Source organism: Ornithodoros turicata, chromosome 9 (genome assembly GCF_037126465.1).
Source record: "Ornithodoros turicata isolate Travis chromosome 9, ASM3712646v1, whole genome shotgun sequence".
In the NCBI taxonomy this organism is placed as follows: Eukaryota; Metazoa; Arthropoda; class Arachnida; order Ixodida; family Argasidae; genus Ornithodoros; species Ornithodoros turicata.
Genome location: NC_088209.1, coordinates 17,895,566 through 17,916,385, shown reverse-complemented (window position 1 = coordinate 17,916,385; position 20,820 = coordinate 17,895,566). Strand labels below are relative to the sequence as shown.

General features: G+C 46.4%; 2 protein-coding genes and 1 long non-coding RNA gene across 5 annotated transcripts in view; 1 reads left to right on the top strand and 2 right to left on the bottom strand.

The window, feature by feature from the left end:
• The first annotated feature begins 442 nt into the window (after positions 1–442).
• On the top strand, positions 443–2,786 carry LOC135369530 (uncharacterized). The gene is made up of 2 exons (XM_064603111.1): positions 443–531; positions 1,447–2,786. Exons 1-2 carry the CDS (start codon positions 486–488, stop codon positions 2,688–2,690), a joined length of 1,290 nt encoding a protein of 429 aa, XP_064459181.1. The 5' UTR covers positions 443–485; the 3' UTR covers positions 2,691–2,786.
• Positions 2,787–12,340: 9,554 nt separating this feature from the next.
• LOC135368251 (uncharacterized) lies at positions 12,341–17,031 on the bottom strand. Its single transcript, XR_010414731.1, has 2 exons — positions 16,820–17,031; positions 12,341–16,723 (listed from the first exon to the last, which is right to left on the bottom strand). It is a non-coding gene; the product is annotated as an uncharacterized LOC135368251 (long non-coding RNA).
• Positions 17,032–17,073: 42 nt separating this feature from the next.
• Positions 17,074–20,820, bottom strand: part of LOC135368249 (band 7 protein AGAP004871-like) — a 254,066-nt gene continuing 250,319 nt past the window's right edge. For all 3 annotated transcript variants that reach the window (XM_064601405.1, XM_064601406.1, XM_064601404.1), the window contains one exon: positions 17,074–19,828. In XM_064601405.1, the coding sequence (XP_064457475.1) occupies positions 19,589–19,828 (240 nt within the window). In that variant the 3' untranslated portion in view covers positions 17,074–19,588. The remainder of the gene's footprint in view (positions 19,829–20,820) is intronic.

The following is a 20,820-nucleotide window of genomic DNA, read 5'->3' as shown; positions in this document are numbered from 1 at the left end:
GGCGTCGTATTGCCCGCGGCTTATCTGCGAGAGCGGCTTATCTGCCAGAAAATTTTCAAAACATCCCTACAAACGGATCCTGCGGCTTATCTGCGGTGCGGCTTATACGCGTGAAATTACGGTACATTAGCATTACATTTCACGATACCGAGATTGCATTCCGGTAATACGTTAGTTTCGAATGCATTACTCTTCATGTCTGATTCCAGTTGATAGTGTCCTCTCACAAGCCCATGCTTTTGTTTCTCGTGTTAGAGCGCCGTGAATGATCTAGACACTGGAAAGGAACATCTGGGAGCTAAACTTGCAAGACGAACAATGCGAGCTTGTTTACGCCGTGTACTAGGCAAGTTACAAGGCCCGTGTACAAGTTTTAAGTTGCGTCGTAGACGTATAAATCTTGCTGTTTTCGCTACATAAAGCTCAGGTGAACCTCATTCTCAGCTCACTTGCTCGGTAGCATCCAAGCTTCAAGTCAAGTCAACATGTGGACAACGGGCGTGTTGGTCGTCACTGTGCTAGCATTAGTTGGTAAGATGTATCCCTTGCAGTCTTTTATAGTTTTTATTAGGAAACAACAACAACTACATGCATGACGATGAGATGAGGTATTGCACCGCAGGAGTATACGTCAATCCATGTGGGTTAATATGTGAGTAAGATGGGGGCGGACAAGATGATTGGGTCCACCTATCCCACCTATTCAGTCGCACATGGTTTAGTACGATTGGATCACATTGCCGCAAAAGTTATTACTGAGGCTAAAGGAGCTCAGACAGACCGTTGGACGTCAAGAACTGGTGAAATGAACGCACCCAGGCAGCACTGAATCTAGAGACTGGAGGAGAGTGTTGGTTATAGCCATGCATATTTGAAGAACGCAACAGGGCACCAGGGCGTTGGACGCTGCGCATTTGAACGAGGTCTCTGTGCCGTGGTCGTCAGCAACAACAACTTTATTTTGTTGATCATTGGGGTGCTTCATCATCACCAAAGGTCTCATACCATTGCGCGTGTTAATTCGGTGAACATTTTATGATGAGCTTCGCAGTGAGGACCGAAGTCGTAAGCGTCCAGAAAGGCAAGCAATGTTTTTAGGCCATGGTGCTGGTGAGCTGGACTTGACCATGGGCAAAGCAATTTTGTCGAAATGAAAGGGCGAGTGTCTATAGCTGATTTAGAGGCGCTGTAAATCTAGCTCTCAAGTATAGTATACAGACACGTAGTAGTCTGCTGGTAGTGCGGGCAATGCAGAAGGAAGGAAGGCCTGTTCTTCTGGGCCCAGAAGAAGAACGGTCTCTGTTCGAAATATCGGCGGCTCTCTTCCTGAGTCTCGTCCCCCAGGGATACTAAAAGCGTGTTCCACGTAACCCTGCGCGGAATTATTGTGCCGTCGAGTGTACTGTTTCCTCATTTTTCACCTATCGAAACTTTACGTTTCTACAGGGTCATCCTTGGGGAATGACGCTAAGAAAGCAACACCAGTCAAGGTGGGCTCGGCTAAAGTTCCCGCTACACACGTAGGCCCGGCGAAGGTTCTCCCTGCGAAGGTGGACGCGGCAAAGCCATCTTCTGCAAACAAGTACGCACATCACACCCCTTCGCCTTTCAAGTTCAATTTTGGCAACTTTGGTGGGAAAGAACGCGCACCCTGGAATATGGAATTTGGACGTGCGGACGGCGCAAAAGACGCGGGAAAGCACAAGAAACCCGAGGACTGGCTTTGGAAAAGGCTACCTGCGCAAAAGGAAAACAAAGATTTCGACATGTTCGACAAGAAAGTTTGGAAGTTCGAAGAAGGTCGCGATGCCAAGGTGCTCGTATTACAAGATGCGGGGAAACTGAAAAAATCTAAGCACTGGCTTGTGAACACGAAACCCGCACATCACGGAAACAAAGATTACAATGCCTTCGGCAAGCACGCTTGGAAGTTCGAAGAGGGCCGCGATGCCAAAGTGCTCGTCTTACAAGATGCGGGGAAACTGAAAAAGTCTAAGCACTGGCTTGTGAACACGAAACCCGCACATCACGGAAACAAAGATTACAATGCCTTCGGCAAGCACGCTTGGAAGTTCGAAGAAGGTCGCGATGCCAAGGTGCTCGTCTTACAAGATGCGGGAAAACTGAAAAAGTCTAAGCACTGGCTTGTGAACACGAAACCCGCACATCACGGAAACAAAGATTACAATGCCTTCGGCAAGAACGCTTGGAAGTTCGAAGAAGGCCGCGATGCCAAGGTGCTTGTCGTAAAGGACGCGGGAAAAGTAAAAAAAGGTGGGAACTGGCTCTGGCCAACGCAACCGGCGCAAAAGGGAAACAAAGGTTTCTACCCGTTCGACAAGAGAGGTTGGAAGTTTGAAGGTGGTCGCAGTGACAAGAAGTCAGGTAATTCAGGTTACAACGACTACGACGAGTACGGTGCTGTTGATACAGTGGACTGCTGGTCCAAGTCGCTAAAGAAGCTCGCCAAGGTCATGATGAAAGAGCAGCTCAAGATGATGAAGCTCTTCAAGAAGAGCAACAAGGGTTCCAAGGTGAAGGTGGTTAGCATCAGCACGTACGCTCCGAACACTTACGCCACACCTGCCTATGGTCCAACCACATACGCGGCGCCCGCTTACGCCCCTACTACGTACGCAGCTCCCAGTTACCCGGCGTCCAACTCGAAGGGAAAACCTGGTAAACATTAGGCATCAACTGTGTAGAAGCGCCAGCTGTGAAGAATAGAATTCTAGGGGTAACTTTGATCGAATGAGGAGACTGAATAAAATGCAAGCTGCACAAACTGAGCTGCGTCATGGTTCAAGGCCCCCAAAGGAGGGGAGCGTCGCCAAGCTAGGAAAGGCCCCCAAAGCAGATCTATATTTCGAAGCATTATGAGATTTAAGAAAAATCTTTCCAAGAACAGTACTGCTAGCAGTGCTGCTTGGCGAAAGATTAGGAAACATCTTTCTAGGAGCAGTACTGCCCCGTTAGGTTACATTCCAACACGTACACAAGACACCTACATTCCAAGGCAGACCGCCGTAACAAGGGTACTCTCGCCTTAAAAGAAGAGCAGGCTCTACTTTTTCGTCCCTCCACCGCGTAGATTAGTATGCTGGTTTTAAGGGAGACCAGAAGATCATAACAGCTATAAAGTCGCAGAGGTATATCTCCACTAAAGGAAGAATGTACACTCAAAGAAAAAAGGGTGTTAAAAGGTGGCAACTTCTACAGTTACCAGCTAGGTCAACATAGCATCTGATACAGGGTGTAAAAGGGTGACAAAAGCAATTATCATATATACAAATTGCTACAAAAAGGCGTACGCCCCCGTCGCTCACCGAATCAGAAGCGGTAACCCTATCCTCCGTAGCAGGTAGAACTTTGCAACCTTTTAGGCGCAGCATATGCGACAACTAATACCTCCTAAAAGGTGTAACTGCTTTACCCTTTTTTCTAAGAGTGTAGTCCGCACGTTGAGAATCAGGGCACACGCAAGGAACGCGGGAATCGCATGCGTTGCTGACCCGAATATTTCACGTGTTTGCCGTAACCGGAACAAATGTACCTAACTCAACGTACGCCGTCTCCGACGAATGCGTTAGCAATACGATCAACAGCTACGTCAGCGTCAGCATCAACAGCATTGTGCGTCCGTTAGTTTTGTCGTCAGGTCCGGTGAGAGGGTGGGGCAGTCGGCGGTAGCGTCTCGAGGCCCCTGCCATTTCAGGGGCACGCTGGACCCAAGGCCTGTCGATAGTCATATAAAGTAGGAACACTTAGACTATGTTATTGAGCCGTAAGGAGGGGGCTGGGTACGACCCATACCCGGGGCTCGTAATTTCGCTCGCTAGCACTGTTTTGCCGGTAAAAATTCCTAACTCGAATTTTTAATTTCGTGAAAATATTATTGTCTAGGCCAAAATGTATGAAACCATCTTTTCATCGCAGAGTGAAAACTGGACTTAAGGAAACTAAATAGAATTGCTTGCTTGAATACACTCTATCACAGTACATTCAAAAACACATTTTGCAGTGTAAGTGGCTTGTCCCATTGGTGCACGCCTCTTTCTACACCTCAAAGTGACAGTGCTCCTCTGCATTTTTTAAATTGTGTGTGTGTGTTTTTTACACGGAAGACCATTTTAAGACGTATACTAAACAGAAAACACCTGTTAGAACACAATTTCTTGTTGGTGTTTTGCCAAGAATACACCAATCGAGATGGTGTTCATAGTGGAACTGCAGCATGGCTTGTACGCTGTGCTCGGGCCAGCAATAGACCCCTGGTAGCACACCAATATTGGCCCAATAATGCCAGGTTCGCCAATATCGGTCCCATGTGGACTGCCAATATTGGTCCCACATGAAAAGTGCAACCAGACTGCCCATTGGACCAATATGGGCTGCCTATGGTATTAGCAAGCCCATTTCATGTCATGGGGCCGCAGGTCAAGTCCGCGCTGCTCACACTGCACAGTGCCCTCATTCTCTCGCGTATCCTGTACGTGTCACCGTACATAGATCTGAGGCCTTCACAATGGCAGGCTCTTGAGCGGCTCCATCGGGCAGGCATAAGAACGGCGCTTGGAATACCCAGCTTCTCTGGAATTACCCAGACTTACCTGGAAGCCATGGAAAAGCCCGTTAGTATTCATTCCGAGCTTAGGGGGGCTCCGGTACTTAGACAACTTGGCCGCATCCGGAAGCAAGCACTCTCTCCTTTCTGCCCTCGTAAGATGGTCGCACGCGTCCCTCGGCCGCTTGGCCAGCGAATGCGCTACTAGCGCCCTGGCCCACAGTGAGCGATCGCTTCAACATTCTGCTGGGTTACCTTCGGTGCCATGGCGGGAGTTTGTACCGGGTATAACGCTCTACCTTTTGGGCATTCATAAAAAGAGGGAATGGTAGCCCCCTCGTCGCTAGAGTGGCGGCTGAGAACCTTATAAGCGACGTCTACCACTCACATACTGATGGCTCTATTGACGACCGTACCAAAAGCGCTACTTGTGCCTTCCACATCCCATTAGTGAACGTGGCCTGGCAGGGGAGGTCATCACGTTACCCGATATCCTCCACGACTGCTGAACGAACTCGGAATTCGCGGAAATCATTTCATGGTCCCTTTAAGGGCATCTTATTTTTCGTGTCAGTGCCTTGCGGCTGCCACTTTACGTTGTGTCCACACGAGCAATGCAGATACAGAACGGTCAATATTGCTCAACACTGGTGGCACCACCTCGTGGCGTCGCCGCAGACTATTAAGTACAAAGTGAGGAGCCAGAAATGACGGGAGAAAAAGAGAGTGGGAAAGTCTACAAACGATTAAGACATTCTTTGATATCGCGTGGTCATTCACCATCCCCTCCATAGCACACGTTGCAATTCCATCGTGTGAACCTGCTCGTCAATGAGATCATCGAAGATAATGGATGCGCGAAGCTAAACAACGACACCGCGGCAACGAAAACGGCGGGTCCCTTCACCACCACCACCCCCACCACGACAACGCTCACGTGCGTTTCAGGGAAGCGAGTCTTAATATACAGTTCATAATGATGCACCGTGGTTTCTTTGGGGCTGTGACAGATTATCTGCATTTTCTGATCGTTATCAGATACGGGCTAATAACGGGCGCATTCTGCCACTGAGCGTAGTCGTAAAGGCGAAATCACCTTTCCATAACGACAGGCAGTGGGAACCATTAAGAGCAGCTGCATTCATTTGCAAGCGTTTCATAAGGATCATCAAGCAAGGCAATGACAGGCCATTCAACCTGGATATTTTACTTTGAGAGGCGCACGAAGCTGCTTGACTGCGGTTCTGGAGTGTGACTCAGTGTTGCTAAACTGCCACTCAAGTTGTGCTTTCAGGGCATGCATAAACGGCTGTAGACTCAAACAGAGATTGATAAACGGTGTGTCAGATGAAATGCAGGTTTGACAACCCTTTAGCGCAGAAGACCCATTTAGGATAGAGTTAGGATAGCAGTTAGGATAGAATTTGGATGGGTTGGCCGAAATAGGTGTTTCCTTGGGTATTGGCGAAATTGTAATAACTTACAGACACATGAAGTTGAGAGGTCAGCTCAAACCTATTGATATTGACTTGATGTCATGATAATTTGCATCAATTATTACGCCCCTTTTTTAAGAGCAAGGACACTAAGGCGTGGAAAATATGTTTCGATTGTGTGATTCCGCGAATCTCAGATTGTGAGGTCCACTATACTCAAATATGTACGATGCATTCTAAAAAAAAAAAAAAAAAAATAGCGACCACTTTCCGTACTGATACAGCGAGGACTGAAAACGCGATAGCAATCGTTGAGCTATTACAAAAACCCGGAAATAATTTTCAATTGCGCGCGTAATGCTAAATATACATAAATATGGGTCAAATGTAGGCGCAGAGGACGGTGCAATATTCATGTTCTCACACATAGCCACACGTAGCCTCACATGCGGCATAACGTATAACACTATCTACAGACAAGATTTATAATTTCGCATTGATCTTGAGGTGGGTGATGTGCATTTAAAGGTGCACTAAAATGCAGGAACAAGTTCACTTCAAATTACGCTATACGCAATGTTAATTTCGTACTTTTTATCACAATTCCAAACTTTGATTCCGTTACGAAGCTATACAATCAGAATTATACCGGCCTCTTTCTCGCTCCGGGGCTAAGCAGTGAGCGACGCTTCAGCTCGTGCATCGGTGTTTGTAGTCCATGCTGCGCGTGCACGTGCGTGCCACGCCATGGAGCAGTCCCGGTGACAAACATAGCGCGCGTTGCGAAGCGGACTGGCGTCGCTGTCGAAGGAAGTGAAGATAAATATTATCAGTGGAACATTGGCTATAACTGTTGCGAGCTGCAATTCGGTGAATCGGTATTGAAAAGTGCAGCAATGCGCATTATGCCGCGCATATACGGAACACTATGCGATCGTATCCGTTCCAAATCCACACGCACACACTATAGGCATGCGCGCGCTTCTCCTGCTGTCTCATTGGATACCCCCAATCCTTGCTTCCTGAGAATTCATTCGTTGCCGCCAAAGAAGGCTGTGTTTTCATTGCGTTTCATTGGTTAGCGTGCTGGCCATGTCACGTCGAGACTGGGAGGTACCCGGGTTTGAATCCCGGTGCCGGCTGTGCTGTCTGGGGTTTTTCCTGGGTTTTCCTCAGACGCTTTCAGACATATGTCGGCACAGTTCCCCTAGAAGTCGGCCCAGGACGCTCATTTCCCCAGGGCGTCAGTCGTGACGTTGCCCATATACGTGAGGCCGACGACGGCAAGCCCTTTCACCATCACCACCACCACCATTGCGTTTTTTCTTTTTTTCTAGACGGTAGCGTTGTGTAAACTAATTTTGTTTGAATTCCAGTAATTAAAACGCAAACTTTCATTTGAGAGCAAGTTGTTTTTGCATTTTTGTGCCCTAATTTAATGCATATATAGCGCATATTTGCATTTAATTTTCTCGCCAGAATGTTTTGAGCACAAGATTGTTTTCCTGCAATAACCGTATATGTTGTTCAAGATATCTGTTAGATATGTGCAATATGCCATTAGCTGTTTGGGGCATTAGGTTTTTTTTTTTTGTGTGTGTTTGTTCCGTACTTCTTCTGCGTGCCATCGCGTCTCGCGTGGCGTGCTCTGTTCATTCTTCTCTGTGCCATTAAAGGCTTCTGCGGCAACGTTGACACACGTCTCGACCGCTTGTCTCTCGTATTGCTACGGCCTGCGGCTACTGCTTAACACGTTATGGGCCCAGAGCGCCTCGACGACTAGCGCTGGGACGCTTGGCGGATAAGAAGATAACCTTTTTTTTTTTTTGATTGGGTGTTAGCGCCGCGAAGCAACTGTGGCTATGAGCGACGTACAGATGTGGACAGACGGAGAGAGGATAGCAGGAAGGAGTGGGGGACAGGGGGGTTAGTATGCGTCCTGGGCCGACTTCAGGGGGAACTGTGCCGACATTCGTCTGGAAAGCCTTCGGAAAACCCAGGGAAAACCTCAGACAGCACAGCCGGCGGTAGGATTCGAACCCACCACCTCCCAGTCTTCAGCACGACCTTGGTTACCACCAACGAGCGGACGCCTTAGCCCACTCGGCCATGCCGCTGGTAAGAAGATAACTAATACGGAAGGAAGGAATGACGCTACGAGACGAGTTCAAGATTGCGAAGCTGACGTCGGAAAATTACCATGCGCGCGGTCCATCAGAGCCAAAGCTGCGCTTGTGCAAAATGGTTGCTGGGAAGCCGTCGACCCGGGATATCCATGAGCTGAGATGACGGATGACGAGAGTAGAGTCAATAATAAGGCACTCACTTTCCTATTTTTGGTGATATAGAGGACAGCTACAAATTACTTTGTGACTTTCATTGACGACTATACTCACAGTATGTTGTAGTCTATCCAATGAAGAAGAAGGGTGAAGTACTGGAAAAATTACAAGCAAATGGCAAGAAACTTGCATGGGTTGACTATAAAGACATTTCGTAGCGACAACGGAGGAGAATACACCGGAAGGGACTTTGCTCAGTACTTGCAGAAGCATGGAATACAGAGACAGCTCACGGTTCCAGGCACGCGGCCCAGCGAAACGGCGTAGCCGAGAGGATGAATCGGACTTTTGTTTGATATGACAAGGTGCCTACTGCTAGAGTCTGGTATTCCCAAAATACTCTGGGCCGACGCATTTGTAGCTGCCGGTTACCTACGAAATACGTGTTCCTCACGCTCGGTGTGGGAGCAGGTGCCAGAGGCGCTGTGGTTTGGGAAAGAAGGAAAGAAGTCCGTATCGGCCACATAAGGGTATATGGATGCAGGGCATGGGCCATAAAGAAACAGCGTCGACAGTCCAAACTGGACCCCAAGCCAGTAGAATGTATGTTGATCGGGTACCCCGAGGGCGTAAAAGGGTACAAGTTGTGGGACAGAGAAACCGACAGTTTCTTCGTCAGCCGTGACGTTTCTTTTGACGAAGATAGCTTGCCGTGCAAAAGCATAAACGAGATGCTGACCACATCTTGTGAACCCGGATTCAGCGATGGTGCCATTATTTTCTACTTGGATTCTGATAGCCTTGACGGTGAAAACCCAACGAGAGCACCAGTGGATCCGTTGGAGGTTGCGCTAGCGACTGCAGACGTGTGCCCTCCAACTGTTGACGTCGTCACTGGTCCAAGTTCTGAATCAGCGACCTTTGATGCCGCTGCCCAGGCGTTCCGAGCGGTTAGCCGCCAAGCCAAGTTATTCGTGCTTCGCAGTAAAAGGAAGTGATTTCTACCTGATCCAAGAACTGGGGAAGAAGCACTGTCAGCGCTTGACGGAACCAAATGGAGAAAAGCCATACAAGAGGAGCTAACAAATTTGAAGAACAACGAAACATGGGAGGTAGTTCCTCGGCCGAGCGATCGACATGTCACAAAAAGCAAATGGGTCTTCCGGAAGAAGTACAACGAAAACGGTGGTACATGTATAAAGCCAGGCTGGTCGCCTGTGGCTACTCACAGGTTGAACGAGTTGACTTCAAGGAGACATTTTCGCCGGTGAGGACCTACTCCTCCGCATTCATTTGTTGATTGTGTGGACCCTAAAGTAGCTTAAGGGGTTCCCGCCCCTCGAAAGGAATTCATACTGTCACGGTTATCTCTACCAGGCTGCGGAAGCAGCGGAAGTGTTTCATTCGTTGCCCACCTTGATCTTCGCACAGAACAAGCCCGTGACCCTGATGTGATGGAAGTGATTACTATCCTTTCTAGCGCTGAGCCCGTGACCAAGCAGCAAGCATCACTGGTCCGAAATTTCGTCCTTCGTGACAACACGTACTCTATAAGCAGAATTTTAACCATTTCAGACGGCCGTATTTGTTAGTTATTCCCCGCCACCTACGGAAGCCGCTCTTGGAGCACTTTCATGATGACCCCAGTGCCGGACATCTTGGATTTGCACGGATGTACGACAGTGTTACCAGTCGTTTCTTCTGGCCAGGCATGCGTCGATTCATCTCTAATTATGTCCGCACCTGCCTAGAATGTCAACGTCGCAAACACCCACCGACTGCCCCTCAAGGTCTCCTGCAGCCGATTCCACTCCTCCGGCCCCATACCACCGTGTTGGAGTTGACCTGTTGGGACGGACCGTTCCCCTCGTCTTCTGAAGGAAAAAAAGTGGATCATAGTCTGCACTGACCATCACACCCGTTACGCCGAAACGTCGGCCCCTGTCTCCTCAACGGCACCAGGCTTCGCCAATTCTCTTCTGCATCAGGTCATCCTTCGCCCTGGTGCGCCTCGTGAACTATTGACTGATCGTGGAGCTGTCTTTCTGTCTACCGTCATTTCTGAACTCTTGCGCGCGTGCAACACTGTTCATCGGACGACCACTTCATATCAATGCAACGGTCTCATGCACGGAGAGACTCAATCGGACGCTATGTGACATGCTGTCCATGTACGTGGACGCCCCTCATTCAAACAGGGCCCATGCCCTCCCGTATGGCACCTATACGCGTACAACACCTCCCGGCAAGACACTACTTCTTTCTCTCCGTTCGTTCAGCCCTACACCCGAGAATGCGAAACCATGCTGGAGATTGCAGGATACAGTGCTCCCGTATGCTCCTGACCGCTGCCCCACCGACTGTCACTGAGATATTGGCCAGATCTGAAGAATCCTGGCAACTTGCACGCACATATGTGCTGCTTTCCTAGGATAAGCAAAAAAAAAAAAACCCTCTACGACTTAACGCACAGGCCCGCTTTTCACGCCGGGGCGACTGGTATGGGTTTGGAAACCGGAACGGAAGGTTGGCCTGGCGGAAAAATTGCTCCGTCGCTATTTCGGCCCTTACGAAGTTTTAAAGCAGACATCAGCTGTCGATTACGTCATCGTTCCCACAAGCGAATCTCCTCCCGGCCGTCGCCGTCGCCGTAAAGTCGAAGAGGTTGTACACGTCTCCCGGATGGAACCTTACAGCGCCCCGCTGACGACGTGCCCTCGCGGGCGATGATCATACGCTCCAGCGGGGGGTAATCACGGGAAATAGGTGAGGATAAAGGACGACGACGCTCACTTGTGTGGGGGGCGTTCTGTCTCTCTCGTGCTCTCCTGACAATAAACAGACGGAGTCTCCTCTGCTTCACTTAACATATCATCACGACTTTGGCATCCTAACGCTTATCCTGGAAAATATCTGGTTTTGCAATTCCTATCGCGACCAATTGCGTATCGGTTTCACAACTAGTCTTGGCTGGTCTTCACAACTCAGCTGCTAATTATCATCTTATCTAACTTATCAGTTGAGTAGGTCAGTTGCTGTATGCCTAGTACATATGCTCGAACACGTTTTAGAAACTCGGGAGTCGTACGGATGGGCGCTATCAGGCTGGAAGATATAACCGTCAATTGAGAAAGTCTGCCGACCTGTTTTCATGAGATTGGGGAAGCGTGTACATAAGCATGTTCGCTCATATTGACTCAGTGGCATCGACGGGGAAGTAATAATGGCACGATGGAAGTAATACCACCACATGTCTTAAGAAACGTTTTATCTGAACCGGATATATGTTTGATAGAGAGAACAATTCAATTGCCTTATTTAATTAAAAGTCCATTATGAAACGTCTCGAGTAATCTGTCATCTGTGTTTCATCTCAGTTGGATTTAGCGGACGCTGTGTGTGTTCAAACTCAGTTGGATTTTAATTTATACACACACATTGATCGATTGCGATTCACAACTAGTGTGCGTGCTTGTATTTTCGAATTCGGGAAAATGTAGCAACGTGGTGATAATTTTGCTGTGATGTTCCGCTCCTTGTGTGTGACGTCTTTATTAAGTTTTCGTGAGACTTTATTACCAAATAAATTTACATTGTGCGTTTCGAAAGAATGTTTATGTACGAGCTCAGCTCGTGCCCTAGAACTGCGTTTTGCGTCAGCTCGTCAGCGCTTGCGTTTTGTTCCGTGCTCGTACTATAGACTGAAATGGCGTACGAGAGGGCAACAAAGTCCATCCGTAGGCGAATGGCCGAGGGCCCGTCCAGCGCCCTGTTCTGGACGGGGAGAATGGGCGATCTGCCGTCGGTTCCGAGGAGCACGACGAAGGCGGAAAAAGCGACAAAGCCCGTCCGTCGACGAACGGCCCAGGGCAAAGAGACGATGGGACGTGGCCACATCCAGTGCAGCAAAGCATTTTAGCATTATACAGCTTATATATATATATATATAAGCGTTATATACCCCTACACGCCATTACGGACATACACCAATTATACCATAGCGTTTTAATATCAACTTTAATTATTATTTTCCTGATTGAATTGACATATTCAAAGACTTCAGCGCGAGCACCTGTTTATTCACATTCAACAACGGCGCATTTTTTGCAGTACAAACTTAAGGAGCTTAAGAGTCACGACAAAGTCAAACCCACACATGCATAAACATCTTCTTCATTCCATGTGGCAACAATGTACGTGTGCGGTGCAGTCACAGTTTCTTATTTTACACGGCTCCAGGTTACATCAAAATAGAGACAAACGAGAGAAAAATGAAATTCACAGAAATTCTCGCTTGTGCACAAAAAGCAACGGTTTGTTTTAGTCTGCTCCAAAATTCACAAATATAGCGATACCACGTGATGATGATCTTAAAGGGGTTACGACACTTGGTTACAATACTCTCTGCACAGAACTGCACCGCATAACACGCGCGGTACGAAATGCCAGCGGCCACTCCCATTGGTTCTCGCAAGCACGTGTCTTCTCCCGCGTTGCCTCCCTGGTGGAGACTCGGAGGCTTGCAGTGAGGGCGGAGCAGGATGAGCTGATTCCGATTAAAAGCGGAAGTGTACTGGTTCCTTTATCTAAACTAATACACACGTATCAGTATTTCTGCAAAAACACGTACACGTTCCTATTTTCAACAAGTCAGGAAAGATGACAATATCATTCAGAATGGTCGTTTATTCTGAGTTGCCTCTGGTTGCTGGTATAGCATCTTTTCGGAATGTCTATGTAGGTGCGATCCTAGCATGTCAAAGTACCGCGTGCAAGCTGCAGAGGAGACTCGTGGGCTTTCTCAGCGTAACGGCTTTCTGACTCTCTCAGCTAGCTCTCTCGTTGAGGTTTTCCCGAAGCAGCACAATGTACTGAAAGTCAAGTGCAATAGAGGTGGGCGGGTAGGTGGAAGGCCTTGAACAGACGCGTGAAACTAAAGAACATTGATAAGACACATACCGCCCACCTCTAGTGCACTCTACTTTCAGTACATTGTGCTGCTTGGGTCTCAGGCGTAACTTTTGCAGGGCTGGAACAAAGCCAAAACACATCCACTGTGCGGGGATGAAATTGATATTAATATTCATACGTCACTTTTCCCACGCTCTTTTCTCCTCTCGAAGTTCCTCCGCTTATTTCATAACATTCATTCCATATGATCACTTTTTTTTTGTCCTGACGATACATCTGTGTATACTTGTGAAAGTTGTTTGTAATCAAGTTGTTGGAAGCAGCACCTGTCTCCCGTCGTTTCTGTGCGTCCGTGTCCAGTTTGACCGCTTCACTCTCTCTCTCCTCTTATTCCTTCATCCATGACCGAAAGTCATCGGGCCCTTAACCACATGAGGCGTCTCCACCACTGAGACACCGCGGGAGAGATGACGTGCTTACGAGTACAAATGGGAAAGGCGGTAGCTCTTTCTCCTCTGACGTGACAGTTGGACGTGTACGGGTCTTCGAGGTTTTGTATGTCGCCAGGTACGACACTTAGAATAAATAATTAGTCTTTCCTCGATCTTCTGACATGCAGTACAAAACTTCTACGATATGAAAAACCGCACGCACCGAAGTGTCAGAGCCCCTTCAATGACCTGAAAAACAATAAAATGGACCGAGAAAGCCAATTACACTCGATATCCTGTTGTGCTGGCTGATACATGTTACCGAAATTCGTGTGGGCTCACACCTTGCTGACGTTAGGAGCATTTCATTCGTGTAATTTGCTCTGCGTTCCAACGGCTTTCTCCCTCTCTCAAACAGTATAAAACATTATCTGCAGGCTGGTGTCCAACAGTACTGTATCAAACAGAGTTTAGGTTAGGATAGCCAACGTTTAAAAAAAAAAAAAAGAAAGAAGAAGAAAATAAACAGCACAGCACTATAGAGTACGTCAACTAGCAGTGAGGAAAATAAAAAAATATATAAAGGAGCTTAGTGTTAATTACCGAATTACCGTTCATGCCTCGACAATTTGTCTGTGTAGGGAATCTGCAACGGAATTCGGCCCTTATATTTAATCTAGTCGACGATCCTTACACATCTTCACGCAGACAGATAACAAAGAAAAAAGAAAAAAGAAGGAAGAAAAAAGCAAATGCGTTTCTTAGAGGCCTTTGGGAACAGAAAGCGGCCAAAGTACAAACGCATGCAACTAAAGAATATATTAGAAAACATCACTATTACATGAGAAACGTCCTCGTTAATTCGTTAATGCGTTAATAAGCATAACGACGATTACATGGTGCGCAATACTTTGAAGGACATCATCTCTCGTTAACTGTTGCATATATCTGTTGGTCTATGTATAACGTGTGTGTATGGCATCTATGAAAACTGCAAAACGTCATTCCACTGATGAAAAAAAATAAAAAAAATAAAGGTGAATCGGTCGCGGTAATTAGCCTATGAAAAAATATGATCGTTCTTGTGCAGAAGTCAGTTCCGCCGAGAGACAGACACTCCTCTAAAGGTTTGTTCTCTCTTTCCCCTACGACGTTATCGTTATCTCTATTCAATAACCATGTTTCAAAGCATCTCTTTTAGCTATCAGAAATTAGTGCGAGATCACGTGCCTGAAAGGTCAAACTGTACCAATCAGTCTGGAACCTCATCGTTCAGCGTTCCACTATACCACGTCAGTTTGAAGGAATCGCTTGTGCAAAACATTAGCAGATTGGGATCTGCCAGCTGTGGGGCTCTGGAGCTTTAACTATACGCATGTTTAGTTGTAGCTAACACAGTCGCCTTGCGTACGCAACTAAACAACGTGCTCGTACGGTGCACGCGCTAAAAAGTTACTTTCGGCACGAGCGGAGTACGAACACGCTACCTTTCTTGAGTACCCAGCTGAAACTTACAATTGAAGCAGAAGCATGAGGCTGCGAGCCGGGAATATTTCGAGCAGGATCTGTTCTTTTGCTGGTCTGAACAGTCTCTGTTGGAAATAGCGGCGACACCCAGCAGAGACTTTCCCTTTAGTCCACCCAACTGCAGAAAATGTTTCGCCATAATATTGGATAAATACAATAAAAACAATACTCGTCAAATACTGCACCAGTACTGGATCAGTATTGCCGATATGCAGCCAATATTGTTGCCAATATATGCTGTGCTGCTTCGGATACTTTCACCGGACAGCCGAATTTTCCCCTTTGGAACACCACAGTGTCTCGTCGATCAGCATGACTAACATATCGGCGGAACTGCTTTTTACACAAGTGACAAAATTAAACTAAAGAAGGAAAAAACAACAACAACAACAACAACAAGCCAAGTGAAGCACTCCCTTCGTCGTCCTTGCATATGTATCTGACATGTTCCTTAAACTATTTCGCGTACCGTTAAACGAGGAATAAATACTGACCCTGTGAAATATACGAGCAAAACCCTAGGGGAAAAAAAAAAATCATGTTTGCGTTGTTTTCGGGATAACTACCGGTACTTCTCTCATTGACTTCCTAGGCTATAGTGTATACAAAAGTTATCGCACGCGCTTCGTCTACAAAAGTCGCGCGGTTGAGTATCCATAATCTACGCTCGTTTTCATCTACACGATCGTTTTTGTTTTTTTTTCTTCTCCTCTCTCGTACGTAATGGCTCGACGTATACGTTCGTTTTTGCCTTTTGACTGTGCAGGGAAGCAGCGCAACAGAATTGGTCACGTGGGTGCCTAAAGCTTGTGACGTCTTCGCCTCATTTCCCTCCGCATATAATTACACTGTGTGTGTGAGAAATGGCAGTGGAATCGACGTGGTAAAAGCAGCGATCCTCGTGTTTCTGGACCCCGAGCGGACGATAAACCTTTGATGACTTCAGCGCTCCCAATCGGACATACAGGAAAGCTTTTGCCTGTAGCGGTGGCAAATTGCGCGGTGGTGTCTTGTATGCGGGAAAAATCGTGATTCGGATAGTGATGTTCAATATAACGCTTCAGTATTGTTTCGTTCAGTGTCGCTTTAATATCCCAGTTTTACCGGTGCTAATTAAGTCTGGTGACGAATGTACGTGGTTTCTTGATCATGCGAAATGTATTGCAAATTTTTTAAATGCGCACCAGTTAAATTATCGGGGTTTTTACTCGAAGCAGGTTTCTTTAGTGCTTGATGAAAACACTTTGCGGTGACATTTTTAGATACCGAGTCACAGGAATATAAGTATACGCTCATACTGTTTCCAAAATAAGAGCAGACCCAATCCTCAATTCTTCAAGGTTGATGCGTGTAAGAAGAAACAACAATCTGATTACTTATTTATACAGTTACCTATTTATATACGCATGTACGTATATATGAGTCCCGAGGAAGACGAAGCTTCCGCAGAAACCTTGACTATGTATGTACGGCTTTTTATATAACCTTAGGCTGGAGTCACGCTGGTTATATACACGTGCTCCAAACGTGTATGACAACATGTCTTCAGACGTGTATGGCGTATGTATAATGCTCGGTCACATTGGTTATACAATTCTTGTTTGACAACATCGTTTGGTCCAAACGCTTGTATGATTATACATAGTCTCGAACATGTGTTGCTCAAACATCGGTCACACTGGTTATACAACTTAACTTTAGGAACAGTGGGAGTGGCTTAAATCCTGATGTATGGCACACGTCAGGAACGTATGGAATACGCCCGTTTATCCAACTTGTCCATCACCGTTTTTCGGCAGTGCCCATATACATCGTAAAACGACAATAAAACCTGAGACACGGAACAGAAGAAAGACAACCCGACACGTTTGAGAACGTGTCGTGTTGTCTTTTTTCTGTTCCGTGTCTCAGGTTTTATCGTCGTTTTACAATGCACCAGCTCGCCTGCACCCTTGCACTTCTACCCCAAATACACCGTCGTGTGTTTGAAACATGTTGTCAAACACAGTCGGAGCGCTTGCTTGTATGACGACACGGTCACACTGGTTATACATACGTGTTTTAAAACACATTTTGCCGGTGTATAAGCAGTGTGACCAGCACTGTATGATCATACATGTATGACGGGATGTTCGTGTATAATGTATAACCAGTGTGACTCCGGCCTTAGAATAGCATAACTAACAGTCCCCTTAACTCATAATATATTATTGGTGTTCTAGTTTACTGTAAACTTCCGCCGAAGCCTCGCTTATTCTTATTTCTATATATATATATATATATATATATATATATATATATATATATATATATATATATGCATATCTAAGTTTCTTTTCTTTCTTTCTCTCTCTTTCTTCTCGGCGCGTCTATCTCGCAGGACAGCACGGGGTCAGGTATGTCAAGTTTGGCGTCTTCTGGCAACGCTGACAGTTGCCTCTGTTTTGGAGAGAATGAGCAGCCTTCTGGCGGGAAATTGTGCGTGCGTTCAAGGGTTCGGCCCAGCCATTACGACATAGCTTCGTTCGGGGGCTGCACGTTCGGCCTATGGGGCTCACGGTCAGGCGACAGGCACGTTCATTTAGCAGAAGGCAGAGGTTATATATCGGGCCGGTTCCTCAACAGCCTATCGCCACGCGGCAGACTGCAACATGGACATCCTCGACCACGCTTCGCGTAAAAAAGTACAAAGTAATGATGGCCTTCGCACATGCATCGAGAATATGATGTCGAGATTTCGTATAAATGCGCACAGAAAATGTGTGTGTGTATGTGTATTGCGAAAGTCACTACATAGTCACAATTTCAGGCATATAGCACGTGCCCCAGAAATGGATAAATTACATTGTGGGGTTCGTATGTCGCTCTGTGGACCAGCGAGAGCACAGGCTATAAGGTTATCCTAGAGACTGTATTCTTATTATTACATAGTTTCATGTATCATAATTTTATATGCTTATACATATAGCTGTTTATGTTTGGTTACGTCATAGACAAGATCGTTCATGAAGTGTTTGGATCAAAGAAAGCTGATTTAATCTGATCAGAGTTGTTTCGCGAGGCATAGTCACGAATTACTATTACAAATTTAATCGGCCGCTTTTACGAAATTTACTGCGGATTTCCAGTTGGATGACAAAGTGCGACAAACCAAAGGTTCGGGATTTAAAAAATGATTTTCATAATTAGCTGGCACGGTAACTTTTCTAGTGTGACAATACTGTTCTAAATGAACGATAAATGTGCGTTTGGCATGTGGATGTCAGTTTCAGCACTCTACAGAAAAGTGCATAGTTATCAAATGGACAAACATTTCGTGTCACTCAAACCGGAAGCCGATTGACCTCTTATGGCATGCTAAGCAAAACCGCAAACAACTCATATCAATCTTTCTACATACACAGTAGTGGTTCATAACAATTACTGTACCATGTCGCCGACGTTTATGATATTTCCCTTTACAAGAATCGCAATCCAGTAAGACATCAACGAGAACAGGAATGTCAATCGTTTGCAAGTCCCGTGCACTTTGTGTATATGTTTACTCACTCCCACCTTTGGAGGTTCGGAAATCGGTGCCACGTTAAGAACGGTGTACTGCGGTGTCAGGCACTATATGATGCAAGGCTTTATGTACACGCTGATTTACGAAAAAAAATAAAAGAAACAAGCGCGACAGCAGATCTCTCTGCTTTGTGTGCTTGAAGTTTCCTTTCGTGATACCCTTTAGCTCTTCCCCCCTCGCGTAAAGGTGTGACCTTCACACTCAGGATAGGATAAGAGCCTGTGTGCAGAAAAGAACAAAGTATCTGGACCAGTCTTGGGTAAGTTACTTCTAGAAAGTAACTGAGTTGCAGTTATAGTTACTTTCTTGGCTAAGTAACTAAGTTACAGTTATAGTTACTTTCTTGGCTAAGTAACTAAGCTACAGTTATAGTTACTTTCTTGGTCAAGTAACTAGTTAGAGTTACAGTGACTGTGAGAAAGTAACTTAGTTACATTACAGTTACTTTTTATAAAAATGACCATGAGAGGGTGATAGTACAATCGTTAAAAACATACATTTGTTTACATATACTTAAGTGCGATAAAAGTATTATTGCACTTAACCAGAAGCTGTATAAGTCAATATGTGACTCTCCCACAGGGAAAAATACGTACGTAAAAAAGATAGAACATTTATACGAGTAACTAGTTACATTTTGCAGTTACATTCACAGAAATAGTAACTAGTTACAGTTAAAAGCTACTTTTCTGGAAATGTAAGTAGTTACTGTAACTAGTTAACCCCAAAAGTAACTAGTTACAGTTACAAGTTAAAAGTAACTTAGTTACTACCCAAGACTGATCTGGACTATGCTCGGAAAGGTGGTCGTGGTGGAACACCACGACACGAAGAGAATTCCAAAGGCGTGAAGAGAAAAGGGGCGATGACGGCTATTCTCGGTGCAGTGCGGCCTCTACGTCTGCCGCAGCGGCGTGCCTTTTCTTGTGTGGCATGAAGCATGTGAGAAAGTCTATGGGCAGCGGGAAGATGATGGTCGAGTTCTTCTCCGCGGAGATAGTGTTGAGGGTTTGGAGGTAGCGCAGCTGCAGAGCTGCTGGGCTGAGGGACATAACGTCCGCCGCTTCCTTCAAGGCGCGAGACGACTTCTGCTCTCCTTCGGCGGCGATCAACTGCGAAGAAAGGGTAGAAAGAAGGAATGCAATGGCGGTCACCCCTATGCATATAGCGTCACTAAATAGCGAACAGAGTAGCGACACTTAGAGTCACTAAATAATCAAAGATGAAAGTCACTGAAAAGGTTAGCCAGCTGTAAGGATCGAACCCACATCTTCTGGATTACCGGTCCAGGACTCTACCAATTGAGCTAAGGTAACACGCCTCTTCAGCGACTTTCGGGGTGCGTCATCTGAGAGGGACGACAAACCAGCCACTCACTCTCACTCACCCTCCTTTCGCTCTTACATTTTTTGCTCACTCATACACACATTCATACGACGGAAATCGACGCAAGCGGCACCTGTTGAACAAGAGAGAAACTGATGTTCTGACAGATATTCTGAGGGACAGATACAAACAAAGCCTCAAATTGCCTAAGAAATCAACGATGAAAGATGAAAGTCACTGGTAGAGCCCTGGACCGGTAATCCAGAAGATGTGGGTTCGATCCCTACAGCTGGCTAACCTTTTCAGTGACTTTCATCTTTCATCGTTGATTTCTTAGGCAATTTGAGGCTTTGTTTGTATCTGTCCCTTCTATGTTGTTTCAGCCTCAGAACATCAGTTTCTCTCTTGTTCACTACATAAGCTTCGCTTCAGAGTATCGACACTTAGGTCCAAGGGAGAGCAGGAGCGCCATCTTGTTTCCGCACCACACCGGTAGTATCCCCAGTTGAGGATCAAAGACGACTAACATAATGCTCGCTGTGGCATAGAGAAGCGTGTATGATTGTTGTGCGATTATCCATGTATTGTCCACCAGAGCATCCCGAAGATGTCACGGTGAGCTCAAGGCCGTCAACTGAGCTTCTCCGAGTAACGAGTGCTTGTAAACGAAAGGAACATTTCACCGGCGCACGATAGATGGCATATCGTGCGCTAAAGCGCGCAGTGCGCGTGCGCGTGGGAAGCGTGGCGCGGAAACAAGATGGCCCATGCTCGCTCT